General features: G+C 42.7%; 1 protein-coding gene across 8 annotated transcripts in view; it reads left to right on the top strand.

The window, feature by feature from the left end:
- ABI1 (abl interactor 1) overlaps positions 1-21337 on the top strand; it is a 93284-nt gene that overhangs the window by 58362 nt on the left and 13585 nt on the right. For 5 of the 8 annotated variants that reach the window (XM_035129469.3, XM_035129472.3, XM_035129471.3 and 2 more), the window contains exons 3-7: positions 5373-5549; positions 10277-10291; positions 10961-11061; positions 14537-14677; positions 19568-19668. In XM_035129469.3, the coding sequence (XP_034985360.1) occupies positions 5373-5549; positions 10277-10291; positions 10961-11061; positions 14537-14677; positions 19568-19668 (535 nt within the window). The remainder of the gene's footprint in view (positions 1-5372; positions 5550-10276; positions 10292-10960; positions 11062-14536; positions 14678-19567; positions 19669-21337) is intronic. The other 3 variants (XM_035129470.3, XM_035129467.3, XM_035129466.3) reach the window with 1 other exon arrangement.

Genomic DNA, 21337 nt, shown 5'->3' with positions numbered 1-21337 from the left:
GTAGAAGGTACCAGGAAGACTGTGGCACTGAGGCCCACTGCCTCAGAAACGCTGTTCTAGATTGAACAAAATGGGGTGCTCTCCCCCAGGAAAGCAGCCTTCTGTTTCCTCATCTCTAAAATAGGAATTTCAAGGAATTGATTGTTGTAGTGAGGATAAGCTTTACATTGGCGGGGTGTAAGATTGCATGTCTCCTTCTCTTTGGCTTCACCTTTTAACCAGGGCTGGGGTACAAAGGTCGGAGTGCAGCTTTCCACCCCTTCTTCCTACCGCAACGCTTATGCGCCTCCCCAAAAGATTGCCCTCATAGGTTGGCAGATTGCTGCTCCGTTAGGCACAAGGGGCTGCTAGACCAGAAATTAGATACATGCATATACACATGCACACTTTTGGATCCAAGACTAGGTTTTGAAACTAGGGTTCAAAGTTGGTAACCATGGTTAAGACTAGCAAGGGGATACCAACCAGAGAAGAACGGCAGACTAAACTGATGGAGTACGCAGAGATGGCCAAACTGTCGGGAAAGATCAGAAACCAGGAAGATCAAGTATTCCTAAAAGACTGGAGTAAATTTTCAATATATTTAAAAGACCACTGTAAACAGTTAAAATCATTGGCAGGGATATAATGACACTTGTAATGTAGAATCAGTTATGGTAATTATGGATATGTAATAGATGGATAAGGGTAAAAGATGCAGAATACTTTATTTTATATATGGAACCCATGGAGGGAGGGAAGGAGGTTTGAAAGAACCTTTTATTTTAATGTTTGAAATGGCTTAAGTTAACATGTGTAAAATTATGTAAAACCAATAGAAAAAATAATTTTAAAAAAAAGACTAGCAAGGGGAGTATGCGTTGGTGAGAGAATGCAAGTTCTTTGTGGCTGGCTCCTGATATCTTTAAACACGTGTTATTGTTCTGTGCAGACTGCTTAGATACTCCAGGTTGAATTGGCATACAGAGTTGTAGTTGTTCAGGGATCAGGGCCGTCTCAAGCCGGTCGGGCGCCCTGGTGCCGAGATCGCTCCGGTGCCTCCGCCCTGGTGGGCGGGCGCAGCACGCAGCATGGCTTCGCCACGCAGCGCCCTCCTGCCAGCCTGGCACCCTGTGCCACCGAGACTACCCCTAGAGCCGGGCCTGTCAGGGATCAGGAGTAGAGTAAATGAGTCCTGAAATTTCTGTACTCAATCATTTTAAATGGCTGTGGCCCATTAAGTGATTGCTTGGGTTAGAAATTCAACAAAACTGCAGTCCCCCAGTGAGGGTGACTGTCCTCCTTCACATATCCAGACAAGGATGGGGGCAGTGAGAGGCATTAGTGAGATTTGGATGGCAGCGACTGCACCTGATATCACAACCATCCCATCCTAATGAGAGGAGCACCACTCTTGCAAGAATGCCACTGACTCCATGTGCTCCATGAGGCCCCCACCAAAAACTGGGAAATCTGTCATTTAATAAACTGTCCTCATGTTGGCTTGCAGCAGCAGCGTTACTCTTCATGTAAGCCTCTTCTCTCTCTTTCACACGCAAACAAATATTGTCTGCTTACGGCGAAATGGGTATTCATCAAAATCAAACAAACTACGATTGTGCAGTTCTTTGACTGAAATGGCAGCCTCGAATAGTAAAGGTTGAGTAAGACTTGATTAAGCAGCAGCGTTGTAGCATTCCCTCCCTAACGTGATTAAAGCAGAAACAACCAAAAACACAACCTTCCATGGGCCACATATTCCCATTATTAGTGGCAATAAAATAGCTGTTTATGGTAAAAACATTCCCAGTGCACCTAAAGTGGTCTATGAAATCTTGTTAACTCAACTTTTACTGGAAGAGGAGCTGTGGGGACAGTTTTATGTGTGCCAATGATATGCAAAGTGATTGATGCACCAGATTTATAGGGGCACATTCATTGCAAAGAGCTATAGAGAGAGATGGTGAACGTGGTGACCCAGTGAAGGGCAAGGAAGATTATTGTTCCTTGCAAACAAGTTAGAGGGTGAGGAAGGCTTCCTTGCTGTGTTGCATTTCTTTATGAAACTCCTTTGCACTATAGACTTGTTTCAGCTTCAAACTTGTTTTCCTTCCTATGATCTTAGCCAGGGGTCCCCAGACTTACCGCGCGGCGGGCCGGTGCCCGCCGCGCCGACCGCGCAGTGGGCCGGAGGGCAGGGGAGTGCGCGCGCAGCGGGCCGGAGGGCGGGGGAGTGTGCGCCCGTGCGCATGCGCACACGCACACGGGCGGGAAAAAATCGCCGAAAATCGCTTGTGCGCATGCGTATGGGCCTCCCCCGACCCGGAAGTGCACCAGAAATGACCTCTTCCGGGTCAGGAGAGGCCCATACGCATGCGCACAAAGGATTTTCGGCGATTTTTTGCCGATTTTTTAGATCGTCGCTGCGCCGCGCGCCGTGAGAGCGGGCGGCGGCAGCGGGCGGCGGGGGTCGTCGCGGGCCGGATTGGAAGGCCGATTGGGCCGCATCCGGCCCGGGGGCCGTAGTTTGGGGACCCCTGATCTTAGCTGTTGTAAGCCACTTTGCAAAGAGGAGGGCATGCCAGATTTTTATAGATTTAAGGTTGATCTAATCTGCTGCTTGGCATTTGTGTTGTATGCAAGACACTGGCCTATTCCAGTCTGTGAGCTTACAGGGCACTGAGTAAGGGGCCTGCTACTGGCTCCAGACTGGCTTATTCCTCCTACCATTCTCCTCACACGTGCCGTCCATATGGGCTGCCTTTCGCACAGCGACATGCACACTCCATACGTGCTGCCACACGTGAGCAGCAACCCGTACAGACGCCGTGCAAGCGGCAGCCCATACGGACTGTGCATGTGCAGCATCCCATACGGTTGCCGCACATGCGCAGTCCGTATGGTCTGCTGCTTGCACGGTGTCCGTACGGGTTGCCACTCGTGAGCGGCAGCACGTACGAAGTGTCCATGTGCGCCATTCTGTACGGAATGCTGCACATGCGCAGTTCGTACGGGCTGCACCGCCCTGGGTGCCAAAGACGGTTCCTCTGCCACTGCTCTAACCTAAGGAATTTGGTCTAATCATTGCAATAGAAGTTAGAAACCTGCAGCCTAGTCCACTACTAGTACTGAGCCTAGGAAAACTGCAAACCATTTGCATCTGACTGTACATGTTGGAGAGGCATTCCTATGTGACTGCGAGGTGGATAGGAATACAGTGGTACCTTGGTTTAAGAACAGTCCGGTTTAAGAATGATTCGGTTTATGAACTCCACAAAACCGGAAGTAGTGTCCCGGTTTGTGAACTTTACGTCGGTCTAAGAACAGAAGCCGAACGGTGGAAGGGCACTGGCAGCGGGAGGCCTTATTAGGGAAAGTGCGCCTCGGTTTAACAGTTTTGGTTTAAAAACGGACTTCTGGAACTGATTAAGTTCGTAAACCGAGGGACCACTGTATATGTCTGCATCTTTCTTGGGTAGAGATGCTGAAGATTGTCTTGCTTAAACTCCTCTATGGAGGCATCTATTTCTATATACAGTACATGTTTTGATGCACCTATGTCCTAGTGAATGATGTACATAAACAGTACCTTTTATATTTGATATCCCCAATTTTCTAAGCAAAAGTTAATGGAAAGATATTTTCTAGAGGTAAAAGAGATCTTTTGGCAAACTGGAAGCACAATTCCCATCGGAAGCTGAAACACATCACCAGCTCATGTGCCTGTAAACATTTGTCTCTAAAAACTATGAAGCCCATATTTTACTAACAAATTTTGAAGATGTGAAAACGATATGAAGCAAAGGTTCCTAGAGTTATATCCAGTGCCAGTCATACTTGAAGTACACTCATTGAAATTAATAGATATGAGTAACTTAGGTTTATTAATTTCAATGGATGTGCTCTAAGTAAAACTTAGTTGGATGCAATCCATACTCTTTGGTCTTCTCTCATATACTTTCAATCACTTATTGAATTATTACGCATTTTCTTCCATGTTTCTTCTTTGTGATAACTTTATATAAATCTCATAATTTAAAACTGTTCTAAAATTATTTTGATAGCTATTAATGGGATCTGCAAACACTTCAGCTGGGTTTAATTTGCTTTTCACCCACAAACTGCTTGGATAGAAATGTGTCCTTTTGCCCTTGACAATTATTTTCTAATGTAGCTTGTCTTTCTCTTTGTGACTCATGTGCACTAAAAAGTTCTGATTCTCTTGTCTTCTAGCACTGGAGAGAAACTGAGAACGGGCAGCTAACATTTTTGAAACTGGTGGGCTCTGAGTAGAACCTATGGGTGACTGAGAATGGGGCAACAGTGGAACACCCCTCTGCTCCAATGCTCATATTCATATGCTCTAAGCATCCTGCTTATTTAGAAACATCCCACCCCAATTGTGACCCAAATGGCTATCTTCTAAACCTGCAGCTAAGACTGCAAAAATTCCAGTTACCCTTTCCCCCCATCACAATAAATATTGTAGTCCGAGAAGGTAGAAACATACACACATAGTTTGAATTTTGAGATTAGTGTTCGGGTTTTCTAGTGTCAGGATTCAAGCCTTTCCAGGGTGATTCTTTGAATTCCTTATGTGCTAGATTCTCTCTTCTTGCTTTTCCAATTCTGGAAATTTAGCATTTAGCTCCGTCAGGTGACTGTCTTGCAGTTCTGTGTGTTTCTGGCTCACTTCCTGGTTTGTGTCCCTTGTAACAAATAATTTATTTACTGTGATATATAGATTTTTGTTTGTTTTCCCCACTTTCCATGTGTATGCTTTACATAAGTTGAAAGGTATGATGCTGTAAGTATAGGTGTAACTGTACAGTACTATATAATCATGTAATTGCAGGGCAGCATGGGGGGGGGAATGATATCTGAGCATGGAAATACTAGCTTCCTTTCAATTACGTGACCATTTCAGCAACTGATTTTTAGAACAATAGTGCATCTTATGACTGCTCACCATTCTACATCCAGTTTATTTCCTTTACTCTTTTATATTTGGAACCTACTCTGTCCATTGGGATCAACCCAGATATTACCAACTGAATGCAGAAAAACCCTGAATGGTTGAAGTCTCAGATCAAACAGGGTGTAAAGAAATGAAGGATGAAAACCCATTCCTTGATCTCAGGAACCATCAAGCAGAATTTGGTTATGATCAGAGGTGTGCAAATGCATTGCAAGCAACTTCCCAAACATGTAGAAGAATCTTGTAAATGTAGAAATAGAACTTGCTAGTCATCAAGATTGCAAATATTACCATTTATATTGGCTTTACATTTTTAATAAAATAAATTTCTGATGATGATGAGAAAAAAAAAGTATTGTGGGGCTTATTTTTATGTCACAGTTAGGCATGAATTTCTGACTTTTCCTCTTTGTAGACGGTGGACATACATAAAGAGAAGGTGGCCCGTAGAGAGATCGGCATTTTGACAACCAATAAGAATACATCCAGAACACACAAAATCATTGCACCAGCAAACATGGAGCGTCCTGTAAGGTATATTCGAAAACCTATAGACTACACAGTGCTGGATGACGTGGGTCATGGTGTAAAGGTAAGAACTTAGTTCTTTTCCCAGCCCTCCTCAAGTATTTGGGGTACCAAATGATATCTGAAGTTGCTCTTCTAGGTTTTCTAAAATATCTCTTTAAGTAGTTACTGCATCTGTTTGGAAGTACACCATTCTGTTGATACAGTACTGCAATAAAACTAGGAAACAGTCTTCCCTTTCCTCCTCTTTCATTGATTGTGAGGAGGAAATTGGCACGGTTTCCACTTCCAGTTTCAGTTAACCACAGTTTAGTGTTGTGTAAACCTTAAACTGTGGTTAATTTTAACTATGTTTAGTGGAAGCAAAGCTAGTCAAACTGTTCTTTACAGCTAGCTTTTTAGGGACTAACTGCAGTTTCCCCCAGTTAGGGCATATCACTTAACTAAGGTTAGACCAGGCATCCCCAAACTTCGGCCCTCCAGATGTTTTGGACTACAATTCCCATCTTCCCTGACCACTGGTCCTGTTAGCTAGGGATCATGGGAGTTGTAGGCCAAAACATCTGGAGGGCTGCAGTTTGGGGATGCCTGGGTTAGACCAAGCAACAAAAAGGGTTTGCAAACTCCTCCAACTGACTGAGGTGAAGTGGATTGTGAGGACTTGAGATTTGCTGCATCTCGTTACATCTGAACAAGGTCTATATATCACAAGGGTATAAATAAATTTATTAATCCAATTGTATTTTCAGCCAGAATGCTAGTCTTCATTTGATTTCTGAGAATAGCAGTTGCTTTTTCCTGTTTTGGTCCTTCCTGGAAGAATATATCATTAGATCTTTTCTCTAAAATAAAGGCAGTCCTTTCAGTCACATCTGTGCTGTGCCAGCCAAATGTTACTATCACTGCATTTTGAAGCTGTGATTGTTTGTGATAGTGCTATGTGTTTAGCATCTGTTTGTTAAAAGCTCTGGCAAGCTGAGAACAGACGCAGTGATGCAAAAATGGAGGAGGGAAACAAGGTAGCAGGCAGACTTCGATGGAGCTGCTCCTTTCCCTCACGAAAGCAATTTATGAAATACGTTTTCCTTGAATGCACTTAAATGCCTCTTAAATCCTCTCAAAGGTGTGTTGAAAGCAAGCAGTTGTGCAATTGTATTTAGGAGTGACCGCAAAAGGAAAGCCCTGTGTGTTTAAATTTAAATTGAAGAGAACTGACAACATAACCTGTTCTCTTCCTCTAGTGTTCTTGACATGCCTTTAGTTTGTAAGAAAAAGAAGAAATGTTGGAACACTGCTACTTTTTGTTTTGCAAGAAAGGTTTTGGCTCTTTATAAAGGTCACTGTATGTAATATTATTGTGAGTCTTGCGAAAGGGTGATCAGAACTCAGTTCCACAGTTTTCTAGTAGCGGGCTTCAAAGTGGAGACAACTCTGTGACTCCTTTCATGACACACCAGAGTGCAAAAATGCCCCCTGCCTTCCTTACTGTTTTCCATTTGCTGTGTCTACAAAATTTGTGCTTAATAATGGAGCATATTCTTTACACCAGTTTCTCTTGTTGCTGCTGCTTTGATTCCTGAACTGATGGTTTTGCAAGGTAGCCCATACCAAATTTTGGAATTTGAAAATGTTTCAGGAGCTCATTGTTTGTCTGCCAAATATAAAAATTGGTATGGCTGTGTGTGTATGTGTGTGTGTGTGTGTGTGTGTGTGTGTCTGATGGTGATGATAACACAAACACACTACTAGCACATATTGAGAACTAAAGTGAACTCAGCATGAGCTAGAAGCTTCTTAGTCCAAATCTCACCTCCTGCCATGAACTCATTGGGTGGTTTTCTGCAAGCTACTCTCTCTTGGCTCCAGGTCCCTGATCTGCAATATAGGAGTAAGACTGTGCTATCTTTTTATGGGATGCTTTAAGGATTTGTTATTTATGTATTGCCTTAATTTATATCTGACCCTCCATCACTTTCAGGAGCCCAGGGTGGGTAACAGCAATCAAGAAAGCTATAACAGTAATTAAGAATTACATCAACAGAATATTTATCATCCCTCCCAGGGAAAGGATGAATGTATTTAATTGGTGTATAAGACTATTCCAGTTGTGTTTCAGGAGCTCAATAGCTAGGGCAGTAGCCAAGGAAAACATGTCTTGGGTCACCATACAATGCAGCTTTCTCACCTGTGGAATGATGGAAAAAGCCCCCTCCCCCTTGCAGATTTTAATACTCACACAGGATCATATTGGAAGGGATGCTGTTAAGTTACCATTTTAAGTACTTTGAGGACTTGGGGAAAAGTACAGAGCTTTATTTTCCAAGCATTGTTAGAAGGAAACAACTTCCTGTGCAGAAAGCACTTCCTTGTAGAAATTGCATGTCACCCACTGGGAAACAACTCCTTAAATTATTTTATTGCAGAAGTAGCAAACACACTGCGCATCTTATGGAAAACTTGCCTACTTGCCTACCTGTGCAGACAAGAGATCTCTTTAATCTGGCATTGCAATCCAGCACTAGTTTGTGATTAAAGAATTTCCCTAGGGTTCTCTTTCATGAGATATATTTATGCAAATGTGTACAAAGCTGTGTGCCTTTTTAAATATTAATCCTAATTTTTAAAAGCACACATTGCCTGAATAGAAGATTGCTTTTTGAGATAATACTTACTTACACTAAAGTGTAATATACTTACACTAAATCCACTTAGATTATAAAAAAAGCCCTATGCTTAGACTGAGATCAGATGTGGGGAGCTTTGTCCCCTATCCTTTCCTCTTCCACCCTCCACAGATCAACCTGTCAAGCACCTGGAGTCACAATAATATCAGACGACCTGCTTGAAATCAAACTCTGTGTTCAAAGGTACTTTGTAAGACCAGTTAACTAAGACCAGTGCACTGTGATGGGCAGGCACCACTAAAGCTCTCTAAGCTAGTGGCCATCGCTACAATTTGTGGAATCAAATTGCGTAGGCTAACTGTGCCCTGATTGAAATAGTACTTCTGTTCGCCAGTTCTGAATCTCCTACCAATCAGCTTCATTAGATTACACTGGATTCTAGTCATATGAGAGGAGGAGGACGATGGAGGCTTTTTCCTCCACACCACATACTGTATTTTTCCGTGTATAACACGCCCCCGTGTATAAGACAACCCCTATTTTTTCGGAACCCAAATTAAGGAAATGGAGATTACGCAGAGTTATTAAGCTTTTGGGGGGGGGCGGGCGGGTTACCCAGGGTTGTGGAGCTTTTTTTGGCTCGCCTGCCTGACCTCCGCTGCCAATCGCCACCACAGCAGCAGCAGCTGTCAATCACCAGCAGGCCTTGCCACAGCCACCAATCACCCGCCCAGTCGCCACTGACAATCTCCTCCTCACAGCTGCCACCGGTCACCCATTCCCCTCTCTGCACTATCCGTGTATAAGACGACCCCCAATTTCAACATTTTTTAATAATCAAAAAACATGGTCTTACACACGGAATAATACGGTGTATCTTTTTATACACCTCTTTTCATGTTCTCTCTGTCCTGGGAATCCAAAATGCTGCACGCACAGCCCTAATGCATCTTCATAGCCTCCATCTGAGATAGGTCATAAATAATTTTCATTCTACAGAGGGGTAACATGTGACTAAGAAATTACTTGAGCACAGCTACCCGGTGAATTCATATCTGATCTGACTCTTCGGCTGTGCTGACACTCGCTTTCTTTTTCGCCATCCCATTTCTCCTAGCTGGGCTTTATTCCCCCCAAGGCTCTAGCGTCAGAAGCAAAAGGTCAGAAATGCAACGTTGGGTGTGCAAAGCATATTGTGAAAGGGGCAGACAGTATAAAAGTGGAACCATAACTCCGTGGTGCAGAGAACATGCTTTTCAGGTAGAAAGTCACAAGCCTGATCGTTAGAATTCCTAGTTAAATGTTGTGCAACAATACGCCCAGCCAAGACCTCTTTCTGGGAATTGGGAAAGCCTCTCTGCCTGAGCTTCAGAACTACTACCAGTCAGAAGAGAGAGTAACTGCACACAGAGAGGTTGTTGTGAACTAGGCTAGCAGAGAGCTGCTGATTATCTCTTTGTGTGAATGGTGGTGATGCAACCAGAATGACTACCATTTCCCTGGGTACATATAATTTGCAGCCCATTTGTCTTTCTTGAAGGGAATCAAAAGAGTTAGAAGGGACCTAAAACATCATCTGGTCCACTCCCTTGCCAATGATGCAGGAAATTCACAACTTCATAATGCTTTATGTGGAAGAATTAATCTCTCTGTGTGTGCTGGGGCGGGAAGATCAACTTTATTTTTTGTATGTGGTCTCATGTAATCCACCTTCACAGGCTAAGGTTCCATTTTTTTTTAAGGCACCAAGCAGGCATGGACCAAAATATTGGTCTTCTGGGGCGGGGTGGGCATTATTCACCAGCCCCACCTGCCTTCACCTGCTTCAGGTGTTTGCAGGCTGTTCTAAATGTATCGAATGGTTCTAAGTGTCAACCTGGACAGCGTTTCACAATTGCTAGAGGGATGGAAACATTTTTTAATTTTTTAAAAAAAATGCTGAATTAAGACGGACAAGACTTCCTCCTTTTGTGGAAACTTGGTCTGCTTTCTCAGTGATGGCAAACGAAAGCTATTCCCTGAACTGGCCTGCAGTTGTAGATTACAGTGAAGAAAACAAATGCTGCCAATAATTGTGCCATTATTACTTAAACCTGCCATGTGAACAGTAAGAGATTTTGCCATTAATTTCTACTTTTCTTCCTCCTTTTCTATTTGCCAACGTAAGTGGCTAAAAGCCAAGGTAAGAAGAGTTATTTCTCATTTGACCCACAATGTCCCATGACAATAGAGGCTGCTGAGCCGTTACACCTGAAAGCTAGTCCTTTTTCCTCTCCTCTTTCTCCCCTTTACTCCTCTCTTCTCTTCCCCCAACCCCATAGGTTGTTTACATGTGCTGAACCTCAGCTCCAACTGACAGTTAATATATCACTGATATATTGACAAAGTGCATTTTATCCATAGATAACATTTTAATTTTTCTCTAACATACATAGTGCTTTGCTTTGATTAGGTAGATGCTTATCTCTTACTGACTTACACCTTAGATCAGGCTTCCCAGAAACACTTGCATGCCTATGTAAATCTTGAATACAAAATAAATTCAGTGGATCTGACACGTTCACTAAAATAAAATTTGGTTCATGAGCCATTATTTATGCTTAGTGCAGCTTAGGTTTCATTCACTGTGGGTGCAAATGTGCAAAAGGAGCGGGGTGGGGGTGGGGGCTTAGAATTAAAAAGCTTAGGATTTCTCTTCTAGTGTTTAATCCTGTATGCAGCAGAAGAAGCTGTGGTTTAAAAGCTGTCTGGGAATCCTCACTTCATATATTAGTGTATTCAAGCATTGCATCGACATAACAGTTGGGGCTATTTCTGTCCAAAGAAATTAAAGCATTATTCTGGTTTTCAGCATGGAAATAACCAGCCTGCGAGAACTGGCACTCTGTCAAGAACAAATCCGCCTACACAAAAACCACCAAGTCCTCCCATGTCGGGCCGGGGAACTCTGGGGTAAGAATAAGACTTTCATTCTCCCTTTTCGGTTGACAAAGAATACAGTTTTAATTGCTTGGGTCAACAGTTTTCTAGCATTTGAGGTCTCTGTCTCCTAGTGCTTGTTTAACTTGCACTTCTGTTATAAAATACCGCGGTGGTATCCAACCGAAATCATGTTCAGAGTAGACCCATGGAATCAATGCACTCAGAAGTTTCCCTGATTTCAGTAGTATGATTTAATTGGATATCACCTTTAATATTTTGGCCTGAGAATCATTCCATGAGACTACAGTAATACCTCGGGTTACGAACGCGATCCGTTCCGGATCGCAGTTCGCAACCCGAATAGTTCGTAACCCGAACGGGACGCAACGTGCCATTTTGCGCACGCGCAAAGCATGATTTTTGTGCTTTGCGCATGCGCAGACCGGTGCGCGTGTCGCGAAAACACTTCCGGGTTTGCGCAGTTCGTAAACCAAGGTGTTCGTAACCCGAGGTATGACTGTACAGCCTACACGGAATAACTGACTCAATCCGAAAAGCGCATTTTCTTATACAGTAGTAGATTCAACAGGTTTCAATACAGCCATCTCCTTAGTGCGTGGCCTTTAGGATTGCAACCTGGGCAGGGAGGCTGGGGCCAGTGAATGATATTTGTCTGTGGCGAAGGGGGTGGGAATGGCACACCCACCCACCCAGTTGCACATACAGAAGCTTAGCAGACTTCAGTATCTGGTCTTACTTCAGCTCTGGTGTTTACAAGAGTGCAGAAGGCTAGTTCAGAGAGTGCATGTAACCCCAACATGTTGCTACCACCTCTGCCCCCAGCACCTGCTGCCTAAGCCAGCTGCCTCACTTTGCCTCATGGTAGAGCTGGCCCAGGGTAGCAGGGATGACTGCTATTTCATTCCTGTTACAGCCAAAGCGGAATATTATTTTTATTTTTATTTTTTAAGTTTCCAATGCTTGAACAGAACACCCACTCCGAAATATGTTCTGTTTATGCAGTCTGACACCTTGAGTGGATTGAATTGGTACATAGGCATTATATCAGTCCATCTGTTTTTGCCTGGTGGGTATTTTCTGTTTACAGGACTGGCTCTACCAGAGCCCTGTTAAGATCTGCAATAGCCTTGAGGCTGTGGTAAGAGGGTGAGAAACTGAAGTCCTGTTACAAGCAAGCACATTCTACTGCAAGGGCCAGAATAAGGTCTATAGCATACCAGAGCACCCCCCCTTTTTTTACAATATAAGTTGCTATATTGGTACAGTCTTAGACCATTCATTCCTAGGTCTTCAAACTATAGGTTGGGGTGCTCTGGGAAGGTAAAAATCCCTAGGGAATGGTGTGGGGATGTGCTATGATTTCTCAGACACACTAAGTAATAAACTTCAAGGAGATTAGCAGCATCTGCTTGAAAGCCCTCTCTTGGATAGGGTTGCCATATTTCAAAAAGTGAAAATCCGGACACAAAAGTTGTTGAGCTCTCTTTTTTGGGCAAAGTTGATGAGATTTTTTTTATTTTTTATTTGCAAAATCTCCGAAAAAATTGAAGTTTTTGAGGTATTTTTAAGGAAATAAAAGCGAAATCTTCTTTGCCAAACCCTTTCTTAGGCATTACAAATATTGTTGTTGTTGTTGTTTAGTCGTTCAGTCGTGTCCGACCCTTCGTGACCCCATTACAAATATAGGCTATCATAAAACATCCATATGTAAAAATTTAAAAATAGAGAAGGTAGAGGAAGTTTAAAAGCAGATTCAAAAAGTCTGAGGAAGACTGACTTGGGTAGATGTCAAATGTTGAACCTGGAAAAATGAGCAACGCTCGAGCTTTGGAATGAGGTGTATGCGTTTGCAGGAGGCATAGGTTTATTGCTAGGAATATAGAATGTTGCTAGAATAATGCACAATGCCACCATCTTTGGGAAACATGGAAAGCCAGACTAGAGAATTTATGCTCCAGTAACCAGGCATGGAATCAGTAGTAGTTTAACAGTGTTGGTGCTGACCTTTAAAGTCCTAAATGGCTTCGGTGCTGTATACCTGAAGGAGCATCTCCACCCGCATCGTTCAGCCTGGTCACTGAGATCCATGCTGAGGGCCTTCTGGCGACTCCCTCACTGTGAGAAGTGAAGCTACAGGGAACCAGACAGAGGACCTTATTGGCAGTGGCACCCACCCTGTGGAACGCCCTCCCATCAGATGTCAAGGAAATAAGCAACTATCTGACCTTTAGAAGACATCTGAAGGTAGCACTGTATGGGGAAGTTTTAAATGTTTGATGTCTTACTGTGGTTTTATAATTTGCTGGTAGTCATCCAGAGTCACCTGTGGTTTAGAGCTGGCTCTATGGTTTTCCCAATGCATAGCTGACTTGTTGATTTGGGGCGAAGTGGTTTTTAATACAGAAAAAGGAGAAATTTTCATTCATGAGCTTGCTTAATTTTCCTTAGATTAAAAAAAAAATCTAGGAAGCAAGATTACTCATAAAAGTAGAAAAGCTAGTTTTAACAGAATTTTAAACAAATTATTTAATGAAGCATGTAGCTTTTTCTTTCTTTAAAAAAAGTAGAAGTTGCCAAGTTGGACACCCAGCAGAGCAGAAACTTCCTGCTTTAGGTTGTAGGTGGAAGTTTAAGAAAACTCTGAAAATCCTAGAAGGCAATCCTTTACAGAAACTAGCCATTGGTATTAAAGGCATTATGTGCTGTAGATGACACAAGAAAGGATTAGATGAGTATATAAATCCTACGCAGAGCAGCAAGCAGTTGCTGGGAACTCGAAAAAGGAGCGTGAGGGTTATAAATCTAAGGAAATACCAATAAGTGCTGTTTAGTGCCGACAGGGTTGGAAGGAACTCTTTATTTTATTGAACTCTAATGCTAGGAAGGGAGAATTACGTGATGCCTTTGAAGGCAATGAATTGCTTGGGGGTGGAAAGTTAGGTTCAGTTGCATTGAAGGGTAAGAAATGTGGGTAGGCAAATACAGTATAATACATTGCAATAATCAGACGTAGAGGTTGCTGGAGCATAGACAACAGACCTTAGGCTATCCCTGTCCAGACAGGGGTGCGGCTAGGCCACCAGTCGAAGCCGATGGAAGGCACTCTACGCCACCGAGGCCACCTGAGCCTCAAGTGAAAGCAAAGGAGCCAGAAGTTTCCCCAAGCCATATCCCTGCTCCTTCAAAGAGACTGTAACTCCATTAAGCAGCCTCTCCCAGCCATCTGGTATAGGGAGACACCCACTAACAACGCTTTAGTCTTACCTAGATTGAGCTTCAGTTTGCTGGCCATGGGTCCTACTAGCTAGGGATGATGGGAGTTATAGTCCAACCACAGCTGGGGGACCCCTATGTTTGAGAAACACTGTTAACATGTACATTGAACTGTGCTTTCCTTAGTAAACTGTTGTTTCCTTAGTAAATTAATAAGCCTCCCTCTCTCTCCCCACCCGCTTTTGTTCTGTGTCTTGTTTCATTTTGCCAGACGGAACACACCTTATAAGACTTTGGAGCCTGTTAAGCCACCAACAGTCCCTAATGATTACATGACCAGTCCTGCAAGGCTTGGAAGCCAGCACAGTCCTGGGAGAACGGCATCCTTGAACCAGAGGCCCAGAACACACAGGTACAGTTCAAGGCTCTGCAGGTGGCTTGTTCTGAAACTTGATCCCAACCAAGCATGATAAAAGACGTTGGAGGATAAGAGATACGGAACAAAGAATTTTTAGTTTAAAGCACTTCCTGTTTCTAAAGTTTGCTTTGTTTACAACAAAAGGGTATTCAGTTGTGGTTCCAGCACAGCCCGTGGAACTCATTGATAGGTGAGCCTGGTTTTTAGAATTCACTCGTAGTCTCTTCCAGTCCACAATTAAGGAACAGCTGCTTGGGAGAAAACTGAAACAGGACTTAGATCTTGACTATCACCAGGATCCAAATAAATATTGAAGTGTTTCTGTGAGCCTTCCCCTGCCCCACCTGTTGATAACAGTATCACCCGTCCTCCTATATGCTATGTAGCAAACTATTGATAATTATTCCTAACAAGGTTTTAACAGTGAAAATACAAGGACATAATCCAGATAGCAGCTAAAATAGGACATCTCCAAAACTAAATTTTGATCCTGACCCTAATCAATACTCTGATGATCCCTTAACAGCAGAAACAGCCTTTGCAGCTGGAGTGAGTCTTACTGGACCAGTTATAAATGGGCTAGACAGAGAGCAGGTCTTGCAGGACTTGCAGCAAGGAGGGGGAAGAGTTCACTGAATTCAATGAGGCTTACTCCCAGGAAAGTAGAAGTCAGTTTAGTTGAACTCAGTGGGGCTGATGCATGCACAGATTCCGCTTAAACCCCTGAGTGTGGAAGCAGATGCAACTTGACTAGTAAATAATTTAAACTTCCCTTAAATTAGCCGAAAATATATTAAAAATATTATATGGAAGTTTATTTACGGTAATATTTTTATTAAATCTACTACTTCCTTACATTTTAAGATGCTCTACCGCCGCAGGGAGCCTCGTCAATGCCCTCTGCCGCAGGGAAGAGCGGTGCGCCCTCCGCCGCCACGGGGTGGCGTGGCACAGCAAGGCCCTCTGCCGCTGCAGGGAGGTATGGCGGGACCCTCTGCCGCCACAGATATGTATTGTGATACATCGAGATATTGTGATGTTTAGCTGGTGATATATTGTGATGTTGAAAACCAGATATCACCCAGCCCTAGAACCCAACATGTAAGTTGCTTCATCTGGAAGGATGGCAGTGTAAAAATGTAAAAGAAATGTAACACTGCTGAATAACCACCATCACTACATACCCTGAAATGTAAAGACAAGATCAAGAGCAAATCTTCTTAGAGTACTTGATCTTCAGAACCTTTCATTTTTATAAGTTAACAATTCCTCTATTTCCTAAATAGAAATTCATGTTTGCCAACCATGGTAAAGGTAAAGGGACCCCTGACCATTTGGTCCAGTTGTGGACGACTCTGGGGTTGTGGTGCTCATCTCGCTTTACTGGCTGAAGGAGCCGGCGTACAGCTTCAGGGTCATGTGACCAGCATGACTAAGCCGCTTCTGGCAAACCAGAGCAGCACACGGAAACATCGTTTACCTTCCCGTCGGAGCGGTACCTATTTATCTACTTGCACTTTGTGCTTTCAAACTGCTAGGTTGGCAGGAGCAGGGACCGAGCAATGGGAGTTCACCCCGTTGCGGGGATTCGAACCGCCAACCTTCTGATCAGCAAGCCCTAGGCTCAGTGGTTTAACCCCCCCTTTTTTTTTTTTACTTTGGGAAGGGAAGATTCTTGATGATAGATGGTTTAAGGAGGAGAAAATGGTTGTGCTGTCATACTTATAACGCTGAAATTAACGGTATAATGTAAGATCACACTTAATAAGTTTGTGTGTGTGGCTCGCACATACCAGATTTCTGTCAAGCTTCTTCTGCGAAGCAACGAGTTTAATGTGTTTTGCTGTTTCTAGGTAGAGAAAGTGTTAATTCTAAGACAACCGCAGAAATATAGGGTCTGGTGACTTCTGTTTCAGTGTATCTGAAGAAGTGTGCATGCACATGAAAGCTCATACCAATGACAAACTTAGTTGGTCTCTAAGGTGCTACTGGAAGGATTTTTTTTAAAAAAAATGTTTAGATAATTATATAGTCTCGTGGTTACTACGGTAGTAGTCAATTGAAATATGAGAAATCCCACTTCAGACTTGGGGTGTGTTGGTGTGGTAGGCAGATTACATGCTTAAATATTTCACTGTGTTGTAAAAAACAACAACCCTGCTTCTGGAAATCTAGCAGTCCATCCTGGTTGATTTTAGCTCAGCCCCTTCCCAGATTCCACTGCAGGGAATATCCATTTCCTGGTAAGGGCATTAAGATCAACAAATGGAACCCATTTAGTCTTGACACAGTCTGATAATTATTGACTTGTGGCTGATAGCTATCAGCCATAGAAGCCAGCTTTTTCGCTGCTGGCGCTGGAACACACTCTCTACTGAAATATGAGACACCATATCTGTACCTGTATTGGCATTCTGCCGGTCTTTGAAGACACACCTGTGTACACAGGCATTCCCTTCATCCTGTGACCTGTGTCTCCTGTTTTAATCGCTGCTGTGTTTTGATGCATATTTTAACGTTTGTTTAACTGGTCAGAACCACTTAGAAGTCTATTCTGACATGAAGCAGCATGTCGATTAATTATTGATTATTTTTTTTAATACTCCACCTTTTTCCCCGATGGGACTCAAAACAGCTTACAGATAAAAACAAGAATAATTAAAAACATAGGGGGGGGAAAACAATCATTAAAAAGCAATTAAACATGAATAGAATTAAAACCATAGACATATATAAAATCTGTTTAAAACATACAAATAATTGCATATTGCTAAATATAAATTACTAATAAATAATGATAGTTTGATTGGGGAGGGTTCAGACATGCCACGCTTCTCACACCTGTCGTTTGATGTAGCAACATTCCATGTGATTATTCTGGACATATAATTTGGCCACTATCTACAAATGGCATGCAAAATTTGTTCCCCCATTCTTCAGTCTACATTCCCAGACTTGTATTAGAGGTTTCTTCTGAATGAACAGAACCACCTTCTTATTCCAAATTGGCTCCCTGTGAGTGTCAATAAAACTTTGGAGAAGAATAGAACATAGCTGCTGGCTGTAGTGGAATAGAAGTTAGTTTTTTCAGCACTGTAGCTTATGCTGCATTAATGGTTAAAGACATACCAATGGTCATTGTAATGAGCGGAATGTAATTTGATTTTTTATTTTTATTTTGGAGCAGCGTAATGGAAGCTTATAAACCCAGCACTTGCTGCAGAGCTTGAAAAATGACAATAGTTCTATTTTGAGAGAGGCTGCAGTCACTTAAAACACTGTCTTATTTAAAACGGTTGTATAAATGTCTTTTTGTACATTCATTATTTGAGGCAGCGGAAATGGACTCTTCAGTGTCATGTAAGTGGTTTGTGGTACGGGATTCAGCTGCAGCCATGGCAACAGGTTCAAGATCCTTGGCATGCAGAGCACTAATTTTTGTGGGAATAATCTCTGATCGTGGTAGCAATCTCCATTTCTTTCATGTAGCTGTGTGTGTGTGTGTGTGTGTGTGTGTGTGTGTGTGTGTGAGAGAGAGAGAGAGAGAGAGAGAGAGAGAGAGAGAGAGAGAGAGAGACTGATTTTTTATGCTTGCTGCTTGCTGCTTGGTCTTGTGATGTTTGTGGATAATTGGAAGGAGTGGGTAGTATATGTTTAATTTGTTCCTTTGTACTATCGTCTCAATGGCTCTCAAGTTAGCCGGCAGCGTGCTTTACTTCCTTCTTTTTGTATCTGACTGGTTTGCATCCATGTGGGTCATTTTCTCCAGCTTCTGACTCACCCAAAAGCACACTGCAGCACTATTCCAATATGTAGCGAAGGTGGAGGGCCAGACTGAGACCATGCTTACCCGGATAGCATCACCATCGGCATATAGCAAAAACAACATTTCCGTACCATAAATGGAGTAATGTTACACCTTTTGGCAGCAGCAAACTTAACAAGGGCATCTGAACAGTCTCAGTTTGGTCCTAGATGCTCTCTACCCACTGCTTCTTTGCCAACTACAAATTGGACAAGGACCAAGTTACTCTGATCAAATATCAAGGTCTCAGCTTCTCCAAAGGGTCTCTGTCCCTTTCGCATCCCTATTCAGACAACTTTAAGGAGCTAAACTGGGGTCATGGATAGGTGGATGAATGCACATTATGTCACTACCAGTATAGTCTCACCCAGGGAAACCTGTCCTTAGGTGTGAATTGCTGTTGGGTTAAACACCTATAAATAAGCTCCGTTCTCCACTGTCCCCACCAGATGTGTTCAGGAGATATGTTTTCTTTCTCATTAGGTTGGCTGACAGCTTAATGAACAGTGTGTTAAACAAAATTCACCAACACTCCCAACACGTCACCTTCTTCAGGTGCTTTTTCACAACAATCCTAATGTGTAGTGTCACCCTGATATTTTGGGAACAAGGAAACCTTTTCCAGAGTACGTGGCATCAGAGTTGCAAATTGCTGGTGTTTTGACACCTTTAACATGCAATTTATCACCCTTAATTACTTTAGGGTGCCTGTAACCATTTAGGAACATTATATTAGGCTAACAGTTCTTTAGTTCTCAGAACGGTTGCTTACACTTTTTAATTAAATACTCCAATAGCTGAAACGTGTGTGTGTGTGTGTGTGAGTACGTAATGACTTAGCTAATTACATCTGTATCTGTTAGAATTTCGTGCACTCTGCTCTGCTGATATGATAATAAGAGGCAGGGTGATAGCTCTTGGCTTTGTCGTGAAATGGAGGTAATTTGTCACACTATTGACATGGATTCATTTTCAAGTATAACATGTATTAGAATAATTGTTCTTGAAAGACATCTGTTTATCTGCTTGGACCTTTTGTTATTTATTTATTTATTTATTTATTTATTTATTTGGAACAGTGGCAGTAGCGGTGGAAGTGGCAGTCGAGAAAATAGTGGAAGCAGCAGTATTGGCATTCCCATTGCCGTGCCTACACCTTCACCTCCGACTATCGGCCAAGGTATTTTCCAAGAAACTCCTTAGACAATATCCTATGTAATAGACGGGATTATTTCAGATGCCGGATGAAGTTAATAGTTTTCAGTTGTGCAAGTATGTGAAGGGACCACCAGGACCCGCTGGCTGACTAGACAGGCACAACATAGGACTCAAGTCTTCAGTAGCACAATCAAGGGCATTAGCTACTTAACGTTGGGTAGGCAAAATGCTTGCATGGAAAGGTGATCCATTTAAATGGGTCTTTACCATGCCTTTGATTTCACAGGTGTTGATTTCAGTAGGCTGCTACTGAAATGTGTCTTCAAATAAAGGCAAAATAAATACCCAGTACTAGTTATCCAGGCACTACTCATATAGTTATATTACAGTCTTCCCCAACCTGGTGCCCTCCAGATGTTGTTGTTGGACTCCCAACTCCCATCGGCCACTGCCGGCATGACCAGTAGTCAGGGATGATGGGAGTTGTGGTCTGACAACATCTGGAGGGCCACAAGTTCTCCAGCCCCCAGATTAATGACAAAAAATTACATTGCATTAATATGGTAAAGGAGAAGGGGACGACAGAGGACAAGATGGTTGGACAGTGTTCTCGAAGCTACGAACATGAGTTTGACCAAACTACGGGAGGCAGTGCAAGACAGGAGTGCCTGGCGTGCTATGGTCCATGGGGTCACGAAGAGTCGGACACGACTAAACGACTAAACAACAACAACAACAAATATGGTAAAATGCAGTTTCGTCCACAATAGGAAACTCGGCTCGTACAAATTGTGGATTTATGCAATAAACTACCTTCCTTCACAATTTAGATTAGCTTCCTCAACTATTATTCTTTCTCACGCTATCTCGGTTTGCCTAATTCAAATGATTAAGCGGGTTGAGATGGAGAATACTTTGTTCCATGTAGATTGTCCTGTCCTTCCATTGGATTTCTAGGAAGGGCTGAGAATGTGGACTATGTTAGGACCGGAAAACACAGAAAGATTATAATCAAAGAAAAGCTTTCAGATTTCCTCAGAGAAGCAGATTCAGTCGCCTATTCAGTGGGTGTAGTTTATTTTTTAAAAGAGGCCTTGAGGAAATGCTGCAGGTTTTCTTCAGTTTTCAAAGGGTACCTGAATCGTCATGTTGATTTTTTTTTTAAAAATGGGGGTACCATGATGATCCAAGCACAAGCTGGAGATGATTGAAATGTATTAGGATGCCATTCAACTAAGTTTCACTCGGAGTAAGCCAAGTCAGGCCCATGAATTTCAGTGGGTCTACTCTTAGTGAAACTTAGCTGACTACCACTCTTACTTCTCAATGGAAGCTGCTTCCTTGTGGGGAAACCATTCATCTAAGCAGAATCAGACAAATATGGAACTAAATCTAAGCTGGAATTTCGTGACTTCTGCTACTAAATTGTTCTTGGTCTTGCCATCTTGATTTACAGCATGCTTCCTCCTTTTTGGGTGTACAAACAAATTTTGAATACTTCTTTTGCATGCGCATAGGCCCTTTCCATGCAGATGTCAGACAAAATGTTAATTCAGCCTGGGGGTAAGGAATTGCAAGTCTACACAGACATGGGACCATTATCTGGGCCAAGGCTCATATTTTGTGCCCGCCATTGACTAATGACTCTCTTACTGAGTTTTGTGAGATAGATTAAAATGGCCATATAGCCT

The sequence above is a fragment of the Zootoca vivipara genome, chromosome 11 (genome assembly GCF_965207765.1).
Source record: "Zootoca vivipara chromosome 11, rZooViv2.hap1.1, whole genome shotgun sequence".
Classification (NCBI taxonomy): domain Eukaryota; kingdom Metazoa; phylum Chordata; class Lepidosauria; order Squamata; family Lacertidae; genus Zootoca; species Zootoca vivipara.
Note: the sequence above shows the minus strand (reverse complement) of the source record. Positions and strands in the feature narration are given on the sequence as shown.